The sequence below is a fragment of the Nyctibius grandis genome, chromosome 8, assembly GCF_013368605.1.
Source record: "Nyctibius grandis isolate bNycGra1 chromosome 8, bNycGra1.pri, whole genome shotgun sequence".
Taxonomy (NCBI): Eukaryota; Metazoa; Chordata; class Aves; order Nyctibiiformes; family Nyctibiidae; genus Nyctibius; species Nyctibius grandis.
In genome coordinates, this window is record NC_090665.1 from 9,676,636 (window position 1) to 9,695,340 (window position 18,705).

General features: G+C 42.9%; 1 protein-coding gene across 1 annotated transcript in view; it reads right to left on the reverse strand.

Moving 5' to 3' along the window:
- The window catches only part of MCF2L2 (MCF.2 cell line derived transforming sequence-like 2), a 150,180-nt gene extending 134,430 nt beyond the window's left edge, over window positions 1–15,750 (reverse strand). Inside the window, exon 1 of the mRNA XM_068405762.1 lies at window positions 15,609–15,750. Within this exon, the coding sequence (XP_068261863.1) occupies window positions 15,609–15,750 (142 nt within the window). The remainder of the gene's footprint in view (window positions 1–15,608) is intronic.
- Window positions 15,751–18,705: the final 2,955 nt, after the last annotated feature.

The window sequence follows — 18,705 nt, forward strand, 5'->3', positions numbered from 1 at the left end:
TGTTCTTTTGAAGTAAACACTGAAAACTTAAAAAATAACTTGGCAAGCAGCTGGGGAAAAATCACCACAATTTTTGTGTGTGATCTATACAGTGACCAGCAACTATAATCTCACCTTGAGATAATTTGATCTCTTTCTGTAACAGGTGCACTCAATTGTTCTCCCCATTCTTCACCCCAGGCTAGACCAGCAACATTTACTGGGGAATATCTGCCAGCGCAACTGGCAGGATCAAGGTTTATCTTACAATAGCACCTATTGTAATTAGGCTTTTAGCCACTGTACAACTACAGAACAACCACCAGTCCTGGCTTTGTACAGCTCACCTCTAACTGCCCAGACAACAGGTGGAAGGAAGGAAGCTGGGTCCAGATAGACACAGATCAGAGTAAAGGCAGGTAGTTGCCCCACCAGTTGCCTTCACTGATGTCAATGCAATGCAGGCACTGAAATACTTTGGTGCACCTGGTTTTCAACAAACTCCAGAAATCAAGAGGGAGGTCAGAGCAGTTAGAAATTAGCTTTTCTCCTGCATCCTAGTCCGCTGCCCAAAATACCATCTCCGCCTTACTTTCAGACATCCACTCTGATCCTCTCCAGAACTAGGGATTCTAGGTTTTAAATGACAATGTCACTTGGAAAATTTTCTGTTCATTTTCAAACACTTCACTAATGCCTTGAGACAAAGTAACCAAAGAGCTTGTGTCATTGCCCTGTCCTAGACATTGACACACCATATGGAAAGAAGTTGCATAGATTTTGGCTGATGCACAAACAAGCCAATAATTCCAAGCAATTGAAAAAAAAAAATCTCAAGGAAGCTGATTCTGCAAATCCTTCCTTTGAGCTAAAAAGTGGAAAAGTCAAGCTAGAATGAGTGATGTTTTCAATGTGGGACCTTCATTTCCGTCCTGTTTATGCAGCCCACTATCAGCTTCTCTGATTCTTGACATTGCAGGTGGCTAAGAGCAAAAAGAAAAGCAGACTAATGAATCACAGCTGAAGAGGTTGGTTTCAGTGATGTTCATAGAATTTACTGTAATTTCAGTCTACTGCTATGGTCATGTATTTACACTGTTGCACGGAGTTAGCAGAGCTAAGGCTTAGCTTTGGACACAGACTAGTTTATTTTCACTCTGAGCAGAGGTATACTGCTCCAAGTAACCAAGCTGGGTGCCTGCAGAGCACTGAGCCCTGCAGTTATAGCCCAAGAGCCCTGCATGTCAGTGTGAGCTATGCTCATGTATTCGAATGTGTGATTCCTACTCACCAAATGTAGTTTATACTGCCTTTCTTATCATCTAAATGGAGCCCAAGAGTTGTCCAAGATCTGAGTCTGACTGTGCCAGGTACAGCGTATATGTATAAAAGAGACCAGTGAGACTAGAGATCTAAAGTGGTGGTGGCTGCAGGTAGGGAAGAGAACAACTTGTTTCAAAAAGCATTGTGGGACAACTTAGATTTGTGGCCTATTCTCTCAGTCAAAACCTCAATACGCAGTAGAGATCACAACATACCAGAAGGTAGATACAGCCTTTGTAGGAAAACTACCATATCCTCTCTCCACCCCAAGGCACCAGAACTGCAACAATGAAAACCACATCCCAACACAGCTTCGCAACACAGGCTCATGACTTAACTTCCAGAGATAAGCCTGTCAAAACCAAGAGTTTGCCTTTGCTTGGGATAGCAAGAAGACTTGAAAAGCTCTGTTGCTCTTGGCTGACTGACTTACTCATCCCTCTGCGGTAACAAACCTGCCAGTACAATAGCTTGCTTTTGATGTTTGCCAGTATGAAGGCATCATTAATACCAACCAGTCTTGAGCAAAACAAATTCCCCCCGTCCTCTTCATACAGCTGCTTTATTAGCTTGATCTAAAACTAGCTTGGTTTCAGGCTTCTAAATACCCTTTTTCTACTAAAAGAATTTTGTGGTGTAAGGATAAGATGAATAATAGAAACAAGAGCTGCAGAGTGCCAGTTAGTTCTCATCAAGTCCCCTGCCTGAGCAAGACGAGCCACATGGGATTTGCTGTAAAACCCACACTCAGCAGGAGACATTCAGATGATGAGAAAGGCGGTATCAAATACACTTGGTGACTAGGAATCACACATTCCATGAGTGAGTACAGCTCACACACAGACACGCTGGGAAAAGAAACTGTAGCAGAAGAAACTAGCAGGAGACTGAGAAAATCTGAAGAAACAAGGAAGGAGCCTCGTGAGCCCAAATGGCAAATCAGATCATGTGGCTATGAAATGTCAGTAGCTGTAGCCAACAGCACACAAGGTCACATTTGCACTCTTGCATCTTCCTCTAGGACAGTCCTTAAAGGTAGTTACTCTCCAATATTGATGAATCCGTAACACCATCACATCACAGAGCTTGCAATAGAAGTCCCAGACCTTGGAAACATGATTACCTGAGACTGCTGAAGGAAGTTTTAAATCTTTGACTAAAAGAAAAGCTGAAAAAAATCTTAAAAGCAAACCAAAAGACACAGGCCTGGGTTTGTTTTAATGCCAAGACATTTTGCCTAGCATTAGTGAGCATTAATCTGCTCATATCTTCCACTAACTTTATCCCAGGAGGCTCTGTAGCCTTCCTGGTCTGCGTACTGCAACCCACAAGCCTGCAGGAAGTGGTGTTCAGCCTCTTGGGCACAAGCAATGTACCATTTTCCTGTGGAACAGATAGCCCAGCTGAGAAAACCCTGCTTCAGGATGACATGAGCTGGTATTGAGCTAACAGCTGCAGGTTCATAGACTACTTCAGAAAAACTTATTGATGATAGGCATGTTTTAATTCACTACATGGGGACACAAGAGTCAATGGGAAAGTTTTAGGAAGCTGATAAGCCACAGGAGCTTGGCAACAACTGTCTTGCTTCATTGCACCTTCCTAATACCTGCAGAAGAGATTGGGCAAACCCTGGTCACTTCAGAGCAGTCCTGGCCTCTGATAAAAAGTCTGTATAGCCATGCAACTAAAGATCATATCAAAATATACACCAGCCAAGTGGCTGGAACATGGTTATCTTGGCAACCTTGACTCAGCCATTTCCTAGCTTCTGTGTTATTATTCTTGTGGTCTTAACTTTTTTTTTTTTTTAATTGAAGAGGCAGTTACACATAGCTTCTCAAATTTAAAAAAGAAAAAGCTTAATTGATCAAACAGTATTATGTGAAATGATGCCAATTCCCTACACAGGTCACCAATGTTGCACATACCATGCAGTTCTTCTTTACTTGAGCTAATTGAATGTGCCAGGGCAATTACAATGTGAATAAGGATGTGATACTAGAGGAAAAAAAATGAAACTAGTCAGTTCACATACTCTTGGTTCTCCTCGTAAACTGCTATAAATTCAGTTCCTAGCAGAGACCAGTTTCACTGCAGAAGAATTAGGCCTTACACTTCTGCTTCCCAAGGTTTTCTACCAAGGAGGAGAAAAAGAAAAGCAATTTCTATAGCCATCTGTTTGACACAGCTTCTCCTCCCTCCCAGATCTCTAGGGAGGCTAGCTGCAACTGCGCTATCTTATCTTCAAGGGGAAAGCCATTCAGTTACGTTTCATAATTCCTCACTCAAAAATGAAACATGCTTGGTCTTCCCCCCCCCCCCCACACACTTGCCTATTTTATTTCTCATCACAGCTGTACGTATTCCTGCAGCAGGTCTGGAGCACAGCCCATCGACTGCCACCTTCAGAGCTGTGCCAAGAGTGGCTGATTAAAAGCAACAATTAATATAATCTTGTTCCTTCCTCTCTTCTCTGAGCAGAGAGAAACTAGTTTACATGATAATGGCAACTAACGGTTTCCAACGGTGTTGGAAAGATGACCTGCTGGAGTGAAAGATTGGACTGCGCCAAACAGATTGACACAGCAGTGCCTGTTGGGCCATGAAAGACAACCAAAGGCAACCAGCCATAACAGGACACTGGGATTTCTTTGTTTTTTAGTGACTGAATGCTACAACTGCCTGGCCTTCTGTTGACTAGAAGAGGGGGTTGCTTCAATCCCCTATCTGAAGTCACTAATCTTGGCATAATGGGTTACAAATTTCCAGAGCAAAGTTCATCTTTTCTTAATGACAGCCTAATATGTAATTCCCAGGGAAAGAAGACAGCTGGGAGCGAAATGAAATCTTTGCTAAAATCATAGAGTAGGTCGGCCTATTTCTACTCTGTGCAAGCTCAGTCAAAAATGACCCTCAAAGCATTCAAATAAAAATTGTGGATTTAAGGAAAAATCAGATTGCTGATGTGATAGAAAATAGTCAGATAGGGTTCAGCATAAGGCCAGAGATTTCATTTTAAGAGCATGAAAGGACATCTAGTGTTATGTGTTCTTGTTCTTCTTAAAAAGTACCATAAGGCAACACACAAATCCAGATTTTAAAAGATGCAAAGTACCTGCAGTTCAAATGTTCTCCCAAGTCCTGTGTCTGCTTGCCATGAACAATAGTTAGCTAAGAGTCTAGCAGAGCTAAATTAGATTTCAAGAATTAAACACACTAAGGAGACAAATTTGCACATCTTCGCTGACAAAGTTCAAGCAGGCTAAAGGATTGGAAAATATTCTGTCCCACCAGAATTCCCAATGCAAACCCTTAAGCAAAACATTTCCCTTCCTGAAGGCCAAAAAGAAATTCAAAGTTATTACATCAGAGAAAGAAGCTCTTGATTTCGGTTTCTTTTTTTTTTTTTTTTTTAATTCTGTATATTTTTCTTTCTCACCATTTGTGCCCTTTGTTTACTTTTTTTAAAAGGTTTGTTTATTCTTTCAGCCCAGACACAGAAACAGAAGGATCAGTTACTGATACAAGCTACAGATTGTTTGCTTTAGAGAGAAACTAAAAATCCAGTTACAAACAGAAAGGAAATCCCCTCCTTTCTCTTATTCTTCTGCATATTCCCACCACCTCTTTTTTTGCTAATCCATGTTAAGTCAACTGAAAACGAAGCCAGGAAAAAAGTTGTTGTAAATAAAGTGAAGCAATCTGCTTCTTATCTGGATTAGTTCTCTGCAAAGGAGCTTGAAGGGTACAAGTGCTAAGGTGTGGGGTGGGTAATGGCAGGACCAGGACTACCTCTTCCAGCAAAGAATCACACTTCGATCATCTTAGAGAAAAGCCAGGCATCAAGGAGGCAGAGACACTGGGGAGAATTAGAATTTCCAGTTATTTGCAGGTCAACATTGTCACCACATAAAAGGGAAATTTCCAGCTTACCCTCGAGACCACACCAACCATTAGCAAACTGCAAGGACTTTTCAAGGACTTGCTTGCAGTGACTTTCAAGTCACAGAGTCCAGCATGCTCCTCCTTTGCAGTGGAAATGCAAGTGAACCACAGTCATTTTGGATCCAAACTTGAACTTCCCCAGGATTTAAATCCAGGCTTTCAGGTGGTTGCTAATTCAGCAGACCCCTCAGGCATGTGCTTAAGGCAAAGTTAAGTCCGTGTGCAGCTGCACTGAAACTAGAGGAAATGTACATATGCTTGGAGTCCTGTTTTGTTGAACATTTAAATATTTATTAATCTAAAATGATAGTGGGCAGACAGGAAGTTCAGATACAGAATTAAAATGTGAGCCCAGGGAACCCCAAGACTCAGAAGTAGTGAGGCTGACAGCTCTCAGTCAGGCCTATCTATAGCTTAAAAATCAATTATTCACTTCTGTGTCAAACTGAAGAATAGGTTGTTACCAACCCAGGCAGGACGGGTCCCTGCTACTATTATATGCAGTTCTGCTACTACTTACGTGCACCCTCTAGGGTTTATTTCAGCTCTCTAAGCTGACTTCAAAAGATTTTGGTATAGACTTCCTTGGGTGAGGAAACAGATTTTGCCACTTTTTCCATTTAACCGGTTATTGAAAAACAGTCTTTTGATGTTCTTGTTTGGCTGGGATTTTTTTGGTTGTTTTTAAAGGAAATGTCTTTAAGTTGATTGGTGGATCAAAAAAATCAAAATCTTTCTCCTACATAAGTAAACTGGAAAGAAAGTTAAAATAAGCCAATATTTTGGTTTACTTTTGGTACATTCTACAAAAACACATTGGTATGTACAAATGTATATCTATATTCACACTTCGAGGATTTCGACAACTACTTGTTGTCAGAATGCGCCATACATTTATGCACACATCTAAGAATCCTTGATTAATAATCCCCATAAAAGCTAAATTGTACAAACTAATATAAAATTCTTAAAGCATGTACTCTCTTTTCAGTTTAGGTGACTTCATATCTCATCCTGTTATGAAGACACTTTTTATAATGTTTCTGTAAAATCATAAGAGATAGATAAGGAATGATTAACAAATCTTCACTACACATTATGAACTATCCATAATCAGCAAAGAGCTAAAGAAACATGCCATTCCACATCATTTGCTCAGCAAAATTATTTTTTTTTTTGAAACAGATATTGCTTGATTTCACAGAGCATATGCTGGGATATTATAGGGGGGGATATTATATCCTGCTCTCCACAAAGCAGAAACTTCTCTAATAAAAGGCATTAAAGGTCAAGATCTAATCTCAGCAACAACTTCAAAAAATTAATCCAGATTTACAGCAGCACGGCACAGCCCCTTGCCTAGTCCCTCCATAGTAAGAACTTCCTGATGGTTTCTAATGTTTACCAGAGAAAAGTTAGTTCATCTTCTTCCCAAAATCTGTGCTTCACGACAATGCTGGATTGCTAGAACGCAAATTCCTGCTTAGAGAACAGAATGCAACAAAGGAAGGTTTCACATTTCCACACTGTCATGTTAAAATCCATCATGAATAACAAAAACCGCATGTGGCAAACTGCAAAGTTAAAATACACCCACTACAATACTGGGACACTAAGCTAATCAAGATATATGGCAGACTGTACGGCAGACTTCATTCCTTCCTCTCCAGAGCTCGCCAGCAGACAGTTTCACAGCCGAAACATTATCTTAGAAAAACCCCAGCCACTGGCTCTGCTCTGAACTATTGCCTCCAGCAAAATCATTTCAGAGCCTATTCACATAATTTTTGAGGGACATCTCGGCTCAGGAGCTGAAGGGCTCTTCTCTTGCTCACTCCTGAACAGAGGCCAGTTAGCTCAAAAATATTTCCCTGGTTACTGCCATTGGAGACAAACAGTGAGCCACAGCAGCCATCGCTGCTGCCAGCAGCACTCTGCACATATATCTCAGTAACAGGACAAATACTGCTCACAGCTGACCTCTCTGCCCAAAGAGACCCAGCCACCCCTCCAGCAACCTTCTCCAAGCTGTCACCACCATTTCAGTTCAGACACCCATTAGAAAAAGCAACAGAAACACACTGCAAAGAGCGATGCCTCCCCTTTAGACCCACACACACTCACAAGCATGTGCCCTCCCTTGTGTCGCAGGCTGGCTTCTCTGCAGTCCCGCTGTGGTAGTGAGTTCACACGAGGCAAAGGGGAGGGATGGAGAGAGGCAGACTTCTGTGGAAGCAGTCCTGGATCTAACCAACGGTGCAACAAAGAGCTGACGCTCTCCTGGAGGAGACTGCACAAATTGCTTAGTAACTGCTTCGACGCAAACCACAGCAGAGACCTCCGACATGCACCATACCCAGGCTTTAACCCTCCCCAAGGTACAGCTGGCTTCTTCCCTCCCAGACAGCTCTCCACTCAGACCCTTAGACACTTTGGAGGCATTCACAGCTTAGCACAAACAACTAAAGGTACATCTTGACAAGAGACAAAACAGATTCACTTGCTCGGACTAAGGCATGGAAAGGGCTTTCATTAAAATAACTTTAAATAGTAGAGTATTCAGGGCCAAGGGAAACCAAGAGCGCTGCTGTGAATAGCTGTCTTGGAGTACTGTCCCAAGGGCACACCCACACACCAAAGGATAGTTCTATCATTTAAAGACAAAGGGGAAGACTCCACAAGACGCAGGAATTTGGTTGGAAACAGGATGCCAGCTCTTGGACAGGGTAGTAATCAGTTCTACGCATCCAGATCAACAAATTCTTTAGGTCACAAGTTTGCAAGGTGCATGAAGTTTGTACATACGTGCTTTCATGTTGGTGTGACAATGGTAACATGGCATCTAGAGCTGTCTGAAGCAATACTGGGTCATCACTTCAGCACTAGGTTTATTGATAAATTTGTCCCTTTCCTATCACAAACCCCAGCAGCTCAGTAAATTTAGATACAAGTCACTCTTTACCTAGGGTACAGCAAAGCTGCTGTCTCCTAGGATGCATGACGCAGTAGTAACATCTTGTTTCTTCTACTTGTTCTGCCATCAGTCAGGCTCAAAAAAGACTAGTGTCATTCATTTTATAGATAGGGAAATTGAGGCACACAAGAGGAATCCAGGTCACCAGCCAACCTCAGTTTCCCCCACCTGTAAAATGAGGAGCAGACCAAAGTTGTCTACACAGGTGACGGGAGTGGATCTGACTTTAGGATAACACACCCACCGTTTCCATCCTTCCCCCATCCAGTGAACCAACACAAATTATCACAATGTTTAGAGTATAGCATGAGAAAAATAACAGGATTTTATCTGTAGTTACAGATAAGTGCTAAATCAAAGCAGAGCATCACCATACTAGGTACAAGACACGTATGAGAGCTTCAGGCACCTGTAGTGTTACAGACACTATCAGGTGGATAAAGGTAGGCTAGGAGAGCAGCAAGATGCATAGTAAGTTTTTACATTGCACTTTCTTTCCCCAGCCTCTCCTAAACTGCTAAACAAATGAATTTACCAGCTGTAGTATGTGTGTAACGTTACTCTCTGCTGCCTATACTGATATAAATGTTCACATGTAACCAATTTACAATCAAAAGCTGTCTCCCATTCCAGACACGTTTTGCTCTCCAGACCGGGGGCTGTGGGTGGGAGATTCAGCTCCAGTTCTGCTTGCATGCAGTGAATTGGCACTTAGTGCCATGGTCTAGTTGACAGGGTGGTGTAAGGGCAACGGTTGGACTCGATGATCCCTGAGGTCTCTTCCAACCTGATTGATTCTGTGATTCTGTGACAACCGCCCAGTTTGGCACCTATACATAGCTGATCACCGGTGGGAGCCCAAAAGAGGCATCAGAGTCAGGGCACAGCCGAGTTCCCCAGGCAAGGGCTGCTGTAGTGCTCTGCCCTCTCCCGGGCAGCGTTCGTAACCTTCCTGCAGAGACGACTCCTCTCCAGGAGCACAAGTAGGAGAAGTTCCAAAGCATTATGGACAAGTGTCACGCCGATGTAAGTGGCTGATAAATGTGCCAGATGATTACAATCTAAAAATCATTTGAACCCTGTGTGTAGAGATGTTGCAGAAGTAGCAGACCCAGCTGTGGAATCAGAAGACTAAATGCTACTCTGCAAGTGAACATAAATGGCTAACCTACACTGACTCCTGAGACAAGGAGAGGAATGAACTCAACATAGAAGGGGCATCAAGAAACTCCTCTGAGTCCTCTACACGTTCAAAGGAAAGCTCATCAGGCAGCACTTTCAGTTTCATAAATTACATTTACAAGTGTCAGACATTTTTTTCATTTGCATAATTAGTAAAGGTAATTTCAGTGTGCAACTGTAAAATGTCTTTGCCAAGTTCTAAAGGCTTAGTTGTGCCTCTCTCAGTAGAACTATATTTTGTACTACCCAAATATTGTCCCACCAGCATACAGCATATGGAATAGAGTAATACTGATGTTTCAGGGTTTGTTGCTGGTAAGCATCTGCAGTACATATTGAAGTTTACTTTAAAAAAAAAAAAAAAAAAAAAAAATCAAGGACCTGATCCTCAGTTGCTGTAACACATCCCAGCTTCATTGAAATAACTTGCACCATCTGAGCATCTGACCCCACATGTTCATGTGTTCACACCTATGGGTATGGCTCTCCAAAAGCATAAGAAACAGCTCATTCCCAAGTACCTCTAACTAACTCAGAGATCATCTTCCCAGAGTCTTTCACTGCAGCACCAGGGGGGACCACTAGGTTCATTGTGTTTGACTTGTTGAACACACAAGAAGTTCACAGAAATTGGATTAAACCAGCATTTTAGAAAGCTCTTTAATCTTACATTAAAGACGCCAGGCAACTGCAAATCCACAGCTTCCCCTGGAGCTGGCCTAACACAAAGAAATTGGCTTGTGTTTCAAAGCTCTCACTTTAATTTCCAGCCTATTGATTCTTATTGTGGTTTTGACTTAAAAATTTGATAGTTGCCCCCAATTTTATCATTCCTCTGGCTGATCTCCCTTCTTGAGTCTAGTGGTAAAGCCAACAGAAAATGGAACAAAGTATCCCATTCCTTTACCTCTTCCTGTCTCACCTCAGCTTTTCCCAATGCTAGCAGAGGATGACCTTACTAATTAACAGTATCCTAATTTCATAACCAGATCTTCAGTCACGTAGACCCTTGCTCCTTAGAGGCTCTCACAGCAGCATACTGTATCAAGGTGGTGACTCAAGAGTTTAGATAAATAGCCTGAACTCAGCAATCCTCAATTTAATGACTCACAGGAACAGGTTCTGAATATGAATAAAGTTGCTGAGACATCCTGGCTTAGAAAAAGGTGAAAAAATAAATGTTTTGTCAATAATTCTTGTCTGTTGTAAAAGCCTGGAGGATATTTTTTGCCCTTGAGAAATGGAATGAACTAATAGGATGAGAAATTTGTGCAACAAGACACCTGGCATAGCCCAAATATTCATATATAGGAAGCTGGGCTGCTACAACCAAGCTTTATTTAGAATTCTTTTATACTTGAGCACCAGTAATTCTACTAGATAATGTCCAAGTGGTGAAGGAGGAGAGTCGATGACTTAGAAACTTCACTGGGCAGGCTAATCCACAGCAAGATTCAGATAATAAAGAAGCAGCGCAATTTGTACAACATATTAACACAGCAGAAGTAGGTCTTTAAGTGGGGCCTGAAGCAGCAGAACTGGCTGAAATTGGAGAATAAGCTCCATGGGCATAACCAGGGTGAGAGGTCTGCACAGACACTCTCCAACCTCCCAGTCCATTCAGCACCATTTTCCCTCGAGATCTTCTCCCCAGACAGTTTACACTACAATTTAGGCGATACAAGAAAAAAGCAAACTGAGCTATTATCTTGTGATAAAAAGTCCCACGAGTTAACAAAACATTACCAATTACAGCAAACTGTCTATCCGTGTTTAATGCTTTTCCATTTCACTGAGTTTTCTTGTTCTGGTATCGTGGGAGGAAAGGAAAAACATAAATACCCAGAAGGCCTCTTTTATAACTTGCCCTCTGAGAATTTGTTCTCTTGATCTTCTCAGTACTACTTATCTCTCAAAACTCTTTTTAAATGGAAATCAAGCTATGCCTTCCCTATTTTCATCACCATTCTCTGGACTTTTCTGATTAGGTAAACAGGGTTCAGTGTTGTTCAACAGCAGCAAAGCAGGCTGCATATCAATGGGAACAGGTGAAGAGAGACATAAGCATCTAAGATAAGGATCTTTTCTTAGAAAAACCTCTATGGAAAACAGCATATTTTATTCCAGCTATTTTCTTTGCAGTGAGAGACAGCTGAAATAATTTATCCCAGGTTCCCTAGGTAGCATTTTACATTGAAGAGGAGAATAGATACTGAATGTAAATAAAACAAGAAAAATTCTGAGCAATGCATGAGGAGACACTGTGACCGAGTCTCAAGGGGTTTAGAAAAACCTTCCACTTACACTGCAGATTTCAGTCTTCACACGAAACAGTCACTTCCCCCGATAACCAGCACCTTTGCAGAAAGGTCGACCATGGGAAAGGAAAGCATTTCTCATTTATTTCACTATTGAAGATGGAGAAGCTCCAAAAAGTTCAAGAAATTTTAGCCTGATCTCATTCAGATGGGATTTCCTTCTGGAGATAGTACCATAGAAGCCATTTTCTATCTTTAAATCCTTAACTGCTCTAAAACCATTTCCAATACTTCAGTCCCTTTTCCTCCCTGAACACATAGATCTGAAGAACTGCTCCTTATTTCCAGCAGTAAGAGAGATACAGCAGTAAGACTGAGAACAAGTACCCATGACTGCTGGACAGACAGACCTGTGGCATTCCTCTGTCCTACAGAAAGACAAAATCAGAAACACTCTGTGAGCATAAGAGACAAGTCCCCGTCCTACTGGCAAGAAGGATCTTTCCTGGTTTTGCAGCAACAGCAAAGTCCTGAACAGCATCAGTGATGAACTGCGTACTCCTTGGTGTCTGCAGATTCATTACCCTGTTTTACACACCCATCAGCCTTGAGGACAGATAAACCCCACACATTTATTCACTTAAAGATACATAATCTGCATGCAGTCTCAAGCTCCACAGCATGCAGAAACATAGTCTAACCAGTCAATGTTCATCCATCCATGTTAAGCCCCAGCAGCTGTGTGGTCCCATTGGAGGACTGGAACATCACAACAAGGCAGGCTAATTAAGAGCATCTGGGGACAGAGTGGGGCATTTTGGCAGGAGGTATCCTCAAGCATAAAAGATGTGAACCAGCAGCTGGGTGACATGAATAGTTATGTCAGTGCTGAAGAGACTCGTAAGCCACTGTCCAAGAATGATGTATTTCATGACAAGAGGCTATGCTTTGCTTTTAAGCTTCACTATCTCTTTTGTGAGGAACTGAGAGCATTACAAGGAGGATCAGCTCTGGACTGCAGTCCCTGCCACATTTCTTGCCTGGCTTTCTGGGGGCTCCTTCCCCTTTGTTGTCAGTTATAGCACCTTGAAGCTGCAGCTCCTAGAGAGTCTCAGGGTCACATACTGGTACTCAAAATAGCACCATTTGTACATCAGACCCCAGAGGGGACCTCAGCACCTGTAGGCCAGCTCATACAGCAAGGTCCTTCCTCTGCCTGTTGCAGCGAGCCAGGGCTGTGGAGCTCTGAGCAGTCATCACGTGGCCAGACGGAAACTGCTCTTCAACTGGCCCCTCACAGCAACACTTTCTGTTTGTAAGCATTCACTATTTTCATCTCTTTACATGAACAGGAGACTACAACCACACTTTTAACCACTCATCAAAACCAATCACATTGATTCAAAAGAAGCCTTGAACTTGCATGATCCAGGAACTGGATTCGCTTGGCACAGTGCTGCTTGCTATGGGGTACTGCTGAGCAAAGGTAGGTCACCTGCCGGCCACCGCAGGCCTGACTGCGACTACATGGCCTCTATTTCTGCTCTAGTTACCTGTGTGCCTTCCATCTTTTCTCGTTATGATATTTAGTACAAGAGATAAAATTGCCACAGAATATTCACAGGGCTCCCCAGATGTGGTCTGTATGTGAAAAATGCTTCATACTTTGGAGTGCCTGAAGTACTGAGTAAGCACTAGCAAATTAGCCCTCAACAACACTCCAGCGGGATCTTTACATTGCAGAAAGGGTACCCCGTAAGTGAGAGTCAAGTCAGAACATGCCACAGAGGTCCCTGATCCTGCATTGCCACTTTGTTCGGACAGAGCCAGCCTGAGAAAAAGGCACACATCCACCCCTAGAGTTTGTCAACGAGTCTTTGCTAGTAGCAAAAGGCTAGCAAGATGGGGCAAGCAGAGCCCAAGTTCTGTGGGACAGATCATCTTTCTTGCCCTGTGTTTATGCAGCTCCTACTGCAAGGGGAAACTCGTCTCATCTTCAAAGGATAGTCATAGCTACATCATCAGGATTTATGGAGGCAGGTAATTCCTACTGGTTCTACTTTACAGATAAGAAAACTAAGGCCAAGACAAGAGATGAGTACAGGGTCAGAGTCAGTTCAGAGCAGGAGAAAAGAACCCAGGCAGTGGTGGTGTTATAAATTCCTGTGCCAACTTGCCAGCTCCTTAGCCCCCTTCTAACATGATCCATGATCACCACATGCAGAGTTGTCACTGGTGCATTCTCACAGCTCACACAGCTCTAATGCATGCACCTGAAGGCACCTCGTCCCTAGCATTAATCTAATTTCTACCCCTCCTGCAGCCTCATTGGTAGAATTTAAAACAAAAGCAGCAAAGATGCTTTCTGCCTCACAAAACGGCAACAGGCTCAGACTAGCTGACACACTATCTGTTCTCTAGCAGAAAATTATTTTCCAAGGGATTTCTGCCCATAATACTATGCCAGGTCATCTCTCAACATGAGAGGCAGGGAAGGTGTTTCCCTGGGAACAGTAACCATGGCAAAGCTCTTACCAGTGTCTTCCCCTCTCTGCCTACAGGAAGAAAAAGGACAGCAGATGCCTGAGCTGTGCCTCCAGCAGGCCCACGAGCCCTCAGGGCCATAAGCAACCTGGAAACACCTGATCAAAGATTCAGGAAGGAACTTCAATTAATTCTGTTCTGCCTTTTACTCAGATACCAGACATTTCTGCCATGCTATGCTGAACTCGGAATGCCTCATTGCAAAGAGTGCAACTGGAAACATCAGTGTTATCGAAAGGTCAGCCAAATACAACAACGCATAGGTAGGCACTGACCCCAAAAATCAGCACGGATAGCTGGCCAACAGAAGCAGAGGTACAATGGACTGGCTTTTCAGTTTTCAAACCCCGGCATTGTGCATTAGAGCCCTATTAAAGAAAGCATCTGCAAATCCCAATTTGTAAGCAGTAGCTGCCAGCCGATGACCTGCTTCTGGTCCACCTCTTTTTCTGCAGAATATTCTCGATTTACCAGATCAAATGCAACTCTCTTTGCTGAAGAGCTAATTAAATCATAATAAACAATTCAACTTGAAAGTACAATCATGTTGAATGCTTTTGGGGATCTTTTTGTCACGTACTAGTGAACAGGTTATAAATTTCTGGATTTGAGGTTTGCGAAGTATCTATTTAAGTTAACAGAGCAAATGAAACCAAAGGGCTCCTTGGTTAATCTTTCTCTCAAATGACACATAAAGTGTTCTAATTTAATCTAATAAAGTGAATCTAATAAAGTGATTCAGCAATCTTGATTTGTGACTAAACAGTCAGTCTAGATTTCAACTACCATCACTCCACTTCAGAGTTAACATGAATTAGCACAAATTACCAGGACACCGGCATCTTATGCTCGCAACTCACTCAGAGGGGATTACTGCCCTGTAGCCAGACTGACTCACACAGAGCACAAAAAGCTTGATAGTCCAAGTTTCTGAGTACAGTGAAATCAGAATCTTTACAGTGAGAAAGATATTGATCTTCTATATAGTCATTCAGGAGCACAGGGTGACAGGGTCAGCTGGGTCACGATACCCACTGCCTCATCTCCTTACATTCATTTCAAAAAGGTATTTTACATGCACAGCAAATACCTGCTCCAGACATATGAAGAAACCTCAGTGTCTAACACCTGAGTGAAATAAGCATTTATTCGGAATGAGTCTAGCATTCATTTTAACCTCCTCTAGGGCAAATCACTGCAGATATTCCAGAAATATACAGCCAAGTCAAATGATGCACTCATACGCGAGTTAATATCCAAATCCAGCCCGTTGTCTTTATTTACCACTGAATCTTCAGAGAAAGCGTTAGAAAAATAATCTCTCTTTGCAAATCTCCTAGGCATGCAATGCAGCTACCACTAACGGAAGATGCGATTTCTTTTAAAGATGCTGCACGTACCTTTCTTTGCCATGCACTCCAGTCTAATGCATCCTCCTATAAAATCGTGATAAGATTTCATTTCCCCTTCTGTTATCCGGACAGCAGTGAAAGGTGGATTCCTGGGCACCTGTTGTCCACATTTCTGACACCGAGAAGCCATTGCCACAGCTCAGGAGACTCTTGTCAGGAATCTGCTCTCTGTTTGCTGGAATCCAGCCTGATTCTTCAGCCGTCAGTCCAGGCTGGTGACTTTATCCCACTTAGTTCATTCAAGGTCACTCTCGCCAGCAGGATGTTCGCCATTGCAATTGGCTAAGACTTTTATAGGCTTACTGACTGTGTTTGTTTCTCCCTCCTTGCTTTCAATATCAGTTTACTTTATTCTCTCATTCAGAATGAAAGCTGTGAACCTCAGCACAGCCCATGCCCTGAATGGCTTCCTTATCATTAATTTAAAGCTATCTTATAAGCGACAATGAAGAGAGAAGATCCCAGAAGCACGTTGCAAGATCACAGAATGTCTCTTCAAGAGCATGCCAGATATGTTCACAAAGAATTTTTCTTTAAGAAAAGGTTTTTCTTCGTGATTTTTGGTCCCTTTTGGGCTTATGATTTTATGATTCTTCATCACTGAGAATGGATTTTTTTTACTTCTGCATTTCAGCTTGGATGGTGCAAGGAGACTGCTCTGCAGAGCTGCTCAACCAATTACTCATATGTCTGGCAGTGGTACTGGGAGGCTGCAACTGCACAGAAAAGCCCTCTGCTGCTGTGCACGGTCCCTGCTCATAAGATCTGATAATCTAAATGAACAGAGTAGCAAATGGAGGACAAAAGGGAAATATTGCTGGCAGACATGCTCTGATAGCTGTGCAACCCCTGACCCAAATTTTTTTAAAAAAGAAGTTGGACCCATCAGACTGACACCAAAATGAGAGATCTGAAACGTACATTTAGAAATCTCTCTTTGAAGGTGCTGGATATTTAAGTTGACTTTTTTCCCTTTTAACAATTACTGTAATACAAATCACTGATCAGAGTCTTGTGAAGAAACTAGTTCTTGGGGAACTGAGTGCAGAGAGCACTCAACCCTGATGTAGTGAAATAAAAAGGAGCCTTCCCTGGGGTTGGAAGGGACTGCACAGGAGATGCATGAACAGGCACAAGGCCAGCACTGGTGACAGTGCAAAGAATACAGTGAGCACCTAATGAATCAGGGCTGAGCTGCAACCCAGAGCTCAACTGCAGGGACCTGAGCACAGAACAAGCTTTCTGCAAGGATCTTACATGCAGGCCAGGAGAGTCTTCACCTTCCTCTGCCTCAAGCACTACCACCTGTTGGCACTTCACATAGTTGCACCCAGTGCTGTTCAGCTCATGGCCCTCTCAGATCAGAGCTGATCCCTAGATACGGAGTGGGAAAGGAGAAGCCTTAATACTAATCAGAGAATGAACTAGATGTCCAGGAGAAAAAAGCCTCACATGATGCCATTACTAAAATGGTGAATAACTAGATGGAGAGGCATGAACGCCTGTAAGCTGATGCCTACAGAAGTCAATTCAGCCCTACTTCTTCCCCATTCCACAAACTACTGCAGCTTCTCCCCTGCTGCTCTGCTGCTCTGCTGCTCCCCAGCCACAGTGAGCTGTTTCAGCTCCCTAACCCAGCACACACAAACTGACCATGCAGTAAAACAGCTACCAGACCTGGGAAGTAGCGAGTCTCAGGACCTCTCCTTTTGATGAAAGGAAGCTATCACAGAATCACAGAATCAACCAGGTTGGAAGAGACCTCAGGGATCATCGAGTCCAACCGCTGCCCCTACACCACCCTGTCAACTAGACCATGGCACTAAGTAGGGGATGTCCACTCTTAAAGTAAAAGATTTGCTCTCCCTTCCCCACCAAATTTGCTGCATGGCATGAAGCTGGTCACCCTCCTGCTCTTTGCCTTTGCCAAAACCCTGACTGCAAAGTGAGGACAATGGCATACTGAGCTGTTGGGTGACCTGATTCATTAGCATTTGTAAAATATTTATTAGAGCTTCTATAGAGTAATCCCCAGGGGACCGTAATATTTTGCAGATAGGCAGAGCAGTGGCACAGGAGGCAGAATTAATTTGTAGAAAACTGTCATGATGAGATAAGAAAACTTGAAACATAACCCAGCAGTTTTATCTTAAAGCCTTTCTTCCATCCTTTTTTCTCTCATTACAGGGGCTCAAGGTGTCCTTCCATACACAGGCAAACATGACGTACCTTGGAAAATAAGCTTTTCTGACAAAAGAAGTGTCTGACACACACAGAATAATTGCACTTCAACCTTGCACATATATAGATATACAATGGGGAAGAATCCCTCATTTCTGACAGTACACTTCTCTCTGCCAACCTCCCTTGCATATGCTGTTCCCACAGCTATCGACGTGGCTTAGCAACAGGAGGATCTGAGAGACGCTCTGTTCCAAGGGGGAGACTTGATGCTGGAAGAGTGATGCAAGAAGAAATCTGCCCTAGGTGTGAGCTTCTGAAGCACAGGTAGCCACAGCACACACCAGGAAAACTATCTAAAATCATCTAAGTAAGTCTCAGTCTTTCTCTAGGAAACACTGATCCATTACAATGGTAAATACACATCTCTGATGCCTGAGGTACCACTGCCATCACCCAGCTCCAGACAAAAAAATAAGCTGACTGTAGCTGCTACACATTTAGCAACAGGGCACGTGAGGTTTACCTCAGGGACTGAGAGCTGTGCTGCAAGGACTAGGATGGATTGACAGGAGGATCTGTTTATTCGTCTGTAAGTTTCATTTGATTTACATTTCACTAGCAGCTGGCCTAGCTTCTCCTGACACCTATCAGAAACCCCTGACATGGGAGCACTAAGAGACCTGCACTGTTTCCTACCACAAAAACTACCTCTTCTGTACTGCACTGGATGCATCTGCACAGGAGCTGCTGCAAGGGCTGGCTTGCAGGCATACTTTTATGTAACATGTTACCAAACATGCACTCAGCATGGATAACTGATTCTTCACAATTTCCCTTCACAATTCCAGTCATATCAGTCTGACTGAAAGCAAGTGGCTGTTCTTTGCATGCAGAAGAGCAT